This window comes from Belonocnema kinseyi, chromosome 7 (genome assembly GCF_010883055.1).
Source record: "Belonocnema kinseyi isolate 2016_QV_RU_SX_M_011 chromosome 7, B_treatae_v1, whole genome shotgun sequence".
NCBI lineage: Eukaryota > Metazoa > Arthropoda > Insecta > Hymenoptera > Cynipidae > Belonocnema > Belonocnema kinseyi.
In genome coordinates, this window is record NC_046663.1 from 32,733,471 (window position 1) to 32,738,186 (window position 4,716).

The 4,716-nt window shown below is 29.9% G+C and overlaps 1 protein-coding gene across 1 annotated transcript in view; it reads left to right on the top strand.

The window, feature by feature from the left end:
• The first annotated feature begins 537 nt into the window (after nt 1-537).
• Nucleotides 538-4,716, top strand: part of LOC117176415 — a 6,335-nt gene continuing 2,156 nt past the window's right edge. Inside the window, exons 1-5 of the mRNA XM_033366654.1 lie at nt 538-595; nt 720-917; nt 1,002-1,136; nt 1,278-1,412; nt 1,551-1,715. Of these exons, the coding sequence (XP_033222545.1) occupies nt 538-595; nt 720-917; nt 1,002-1,136; nt 1,278-1,412; nt 1,551-1,715 (691 nt within the window). The remainder of the gene's footprint in view (nt 596-719; nt 918-1,001; nt 1,137-1,277; nt 1,413-1,550; nt 1,716-4,716) is intronic.

A 4,716-nucleotide genomic window follows, 5' to 3' on the forward strand; every position in this document is an offset into this window, starting at 1 on the left:
GAGAGGATTAATTCGGAAAGTAGAAAAATTCGGAATCGTTAGTAAATGTACCTCTGAGCAGGTGTACAATTGTTTATTTATCAAACTGTTTGATTGAAAGTTAATAACTTGTTATGAATATGGAATGAACTGTTTTGTTGAATATGCATATTTTTTCGTCGGAATATTAACCATTATAATCTGCATAAAAAATTCACCTATACATAGGCTTGTCATATTCTTGTAACATGATATTGTAAGCTTCTTAATTTTCAATGACTTCAATTGTCTAAAACGCAGTATTTGATATACAAATAGTTATTTCAACGCCATGTTCTCTATAACGCTCTTATGAAGCATTAAAAACCTGGGCAGAATTTCCTTATCTTCGTAGATTGAGGAACATTTCAAGGCTAATAGATAAAACTTTTTTTCCCTCAGCTACTTTCAAAGGTGCGCGAAACGAATGTGATATAATCAGCAAGCGGGTTGCTGGAAACTCATAATTTTACTGGTACGAAATTCTAAAGCAGTTACTTTAATCTACGTCGAAAGAAAATGAAGTTCTTCTTTGGTGTTCCTCTGCTTTTCTTCATGCTTTCCTTTGCCAAAATTGGTAAGAATCATAATCATAATCCTTTGCTAATACTTCACCTATGTTGATCTACGATCCACATTTTGATTATTTGTTTCTGATATGCTGAGTTCTATCTAAATTTTTATTATTTTTCTCTTTGCAGAAGAAGCGTCAGCTGCTTTTAAAAGCATCTTCAGCAAAGTAAATTCTTCTCAAGAAGAGAAAAATAGGATAGATGCACTTGCCACTTCTAGACTCACTACGCCTTCGGCTCCGTCAAATAATCCAATTTCTAAAGAGCATGAGGCTCTTGATTTGCATCGATCTCAACCTAGTGTTCGAAAATATTCTGAACAAACACGTACAAAAGGTCAAAATCTAGAACCTCCTTCTGACTAGATATGATGAGCTTTGTATATATCTTTGTATATTTGTCTACTTATAGAAAGAGCAGAACTTTGGAACAGATTCAAGATAAAGAATAGCCATTCTGCTCAAAGTGCTTCATCTTCAAGGACAATCCAACATCATGAGACTGAACACAAAAACCAAGAATACTTAGGGAAAAGAGGAAATATCGGTAGGTTAGTTCAAAATCGATATGAATCAGATATTCGAGAATCTTTTCAGCAAACAGGTTCGAAAGGTCAACATCTGTAAGTTCATGCCGACCAGATATGATGATTTTTGTAAATATTTGTGTATCTTTGTCTTCTTACAGATAAATCTGGACTTTGGAACAAATTCAAAATAAAGGACAGGCATTCTACTCAAGGTGATTCATCTTCAAGGACACTCGAAGATCATGAGAGTCAACTTCAAAAACAAGAATATTCAAAGAAAGGAATTAATACCGGTAGGTTAATTGAAAACCGACATGAAGCGGATATCAGAAAATTTCCACAAACACTTTCAAAAGGTCGAAATATAAAAATTTATTCAAACCGGATATGATGAGTTTTTTCAATATCTTTGTATATTTCTCTGCCTACAGAGGTATTAGATCTTAAGAAAAAAATCAAGACGAGGTATGAGCATCCTTCTCAAGGTTCTTCCTCTACGAGCACACTTCCAAATAATCAGATTCAGCATCAAGAATTTCAAGAAGAAGAACAATCAGAAGCATCGCAGCGACTAAGAAAGAACCCGTACACAAAAGGTATCAATATACCTAATATTCCAGATTTTTCAAATTATTTCCGAAAATTCCCAAAACTTTCCCGATATCCCAAAATATTTAAAAATATTACGGAATGGTGTCATATTTTCTTATATACTTCAAGGTATTTCTTCGCAATCTGACGATTCAAACAGAATTTTATGACACCAGGCTGGAATCCGTTTTATCAATGATCATTAGGGAGGTATTTAATATTTTTGTTGGGTTTTTTTCTCGCATTTCAGTAATATTATTTCCCTATTTTGTTTTAATGTCAAAAAAATTATCTTTACTAAATTAGAGCGAAATCGGTTAGCATTAACATGTGGCCCGAAGTACTAAAAGTTTTTCATGGAATTAACAGAAGTACCGAAAATTTCAAATGAAATTAATTTATTTATATTTCATCGGAATCTTTTGGCTCTGCACAATGATAATCCTTAGGTCATGTTAAAAAATACATGTACACGAAACATTTTTATATTCTTAAAATTTACAAAATGGCGGATCTTCAGATTTGAAGCAAAATTACAATTTCTACAATTAATAAGAAAATCACGTCAAATTCTCACAAGTGGCAGATTTATTTGTGAGAAAGCACGTGAAGAAAATCTAAATTTTGTTTCTTTAAGAAATTCAAGATTGCTGCCCAAATATTTTTTTAGGCTCATTATTTCTTTTTTTCTCGGTGACAACTTTTCATGTGACAATTAAATTGCTACATTATTGTATAGAAAGATATTTCCTCATGCATGAATGTCCACATTATGAAAAATTAAAAATGGTACCTTATAATTTTCCAAAACTCATATTTTCAAAACCACTTGCTTATAAAGTTCGTAAAACTGCAGTTTTCTAGGAATGTTGTTTCTTCATGAAACTTGAAATATTTTCACCGAATAGTCAGAAACGGAGATTTTTTTCTCATTCAATTAGCCAAACCTTCGAACTTTAAATTTTTTAAAGTTTTGAGAATCACTCAATTCTTTTCGAAAATGTATTTCATATTTATTTTAGATTTGTAAAAATGATGTAAGAATTTGAAAATTGTAATGGGGTGCCATTTTGAATATTTTTAATTATGACTTTCATGCATTACGAAATATGTTTCTTTACAATAATGTAGCCTTTTAATTGCTCCTGAAAAGTTGCCACCACGAAACAAAGAGAAAATAAGTTTAACAAAATAAAATTAGACAGCCACCTTAAATTTTTTTTAAACTTTTATTTTAATTGTCAACTTGTGATACAGATAATTGGAAGTAACTAAGGTTAAAAATTGATAAATTTTGTCGAGAATTCATCCACTTCGTTAAAAAGTTAATTTTCGTTTTTAAATATTCATCACTTTTGTGAAACTCAAACCATCTAAAGAAGAATTAATCTTATATTTATAAATTAAACAGTTGGGTTGAGATTATATTATTGGTTGATAATATAACTGTTTTGTTAAAATTTTGTTTTCAATTTAACTGTTTTGTTGAAAATTCGTATTTTTACATTCTCATCATTTGCCCACCCCCCTTCCCCAGTTTTACAAATGTCCGCGTTTTGAGGCCCCCTTAATCCGAAAAACATGTTCTTATTGATTGACTGATTTTTACTGATGGACAAATTGGATCGGCGCTGATATACTCTTTTAGTGTCTTTAGTTGAAGGTCACGTTCTTTTGCTAGCTATTTTGGATAAAAATTAAAAAAATTAGATTGAATATTAGAATTAAAGCATCTATAAAATTCCAAAATACAAAGAAAAATCTACATTTTAAACCAACGAACGCACGATATGAAAAAGTGTCGAAAAAAGTTGCATCTTGAACATCTTACAACATTATCATAACAACTTTTTGAACTGCGCTGGTAAATTGAAATTTCAGATTTTGAATTAACAAAAAATAAAGAAAAATGCAATAAGGAAATATTCTGCGACAAAACTATATGCAAGATACGAAAAAATATGGTTTAGTGGAACCTCGCTTATCCGAGCCCGCTTTATCCGAGTTCGCGATTATCCGAGGTTGAAACAAAAATAGTTGACCCGTCTTATCCGAGCTATTCAAGTAGACTTTCAGTTTATCATACTGAGACTTTCTTTTATTCAAAATTACGTTTTTTCCTGTTTTCTCGATTATCCAATTTGGGTTCGGTTCACAATAGCTCGGATAAGCGAGGTTCTACTGCATACCAAAAAAGATCTACACATTTTCAGTGAATCTCTTTTTTAAAAGACTCGTAGTTCTTTTTTATTTTTAAAATCCCCATTAAGTATGAAAAAATTGAATTATTGGACAAACAACACAAGCTATGAAAAAATAAATAGACAAAAGTTGCACATCCAAAAACCATAAAAACCCGTAGATACAACTTTGTCTTAAATAATTTGTTGATAGGACGCGTTGTTTTTTTAATCTAAGAAATTATATTTAAAATAAAAATTTTAATGTTTTGAAAAACCGCACAAGATCGAAAATAAATAATAGAGAAATATTGTTAACTGAAAAAAGATCTATAAATTTCTTACTTTTTTTTTAATACTTTTTTGTAAATTCTTAATACTTTCACATCTCTCTTTATATTCTTTTATAGTCATTTATATTTTATCATATTATATTTTATTTATATTTCATTTATATTTTTTAGTTTCCTTATTGTCACTTTTATAAGTCACTTTTAGAGTCATCCTTATGGGAGCAGGATGCTTTTCCATCCTGCTCTCGTAAAAAAATATTAACATTTATTTTTAACTTTTTAACCAAATTTACCTCTTTTTCAAGCAGTCTAAGTTACATGTTTACATCTTAATGAACAATTTTGCTTCAAAATAATCTCTCAGGAATTCTAAATATGAATTTCTGAAACGTTTCGATGTTCTATTTTACTTTTTGAAACTAAAATATCTAAACAGTATCTAGAAATGAGCATATTTTTTAAATTATAAAAATGAGATAATGAAAATACTTTTGTTTCAACACCAATTGATATTATGAATTTTATTAATATAA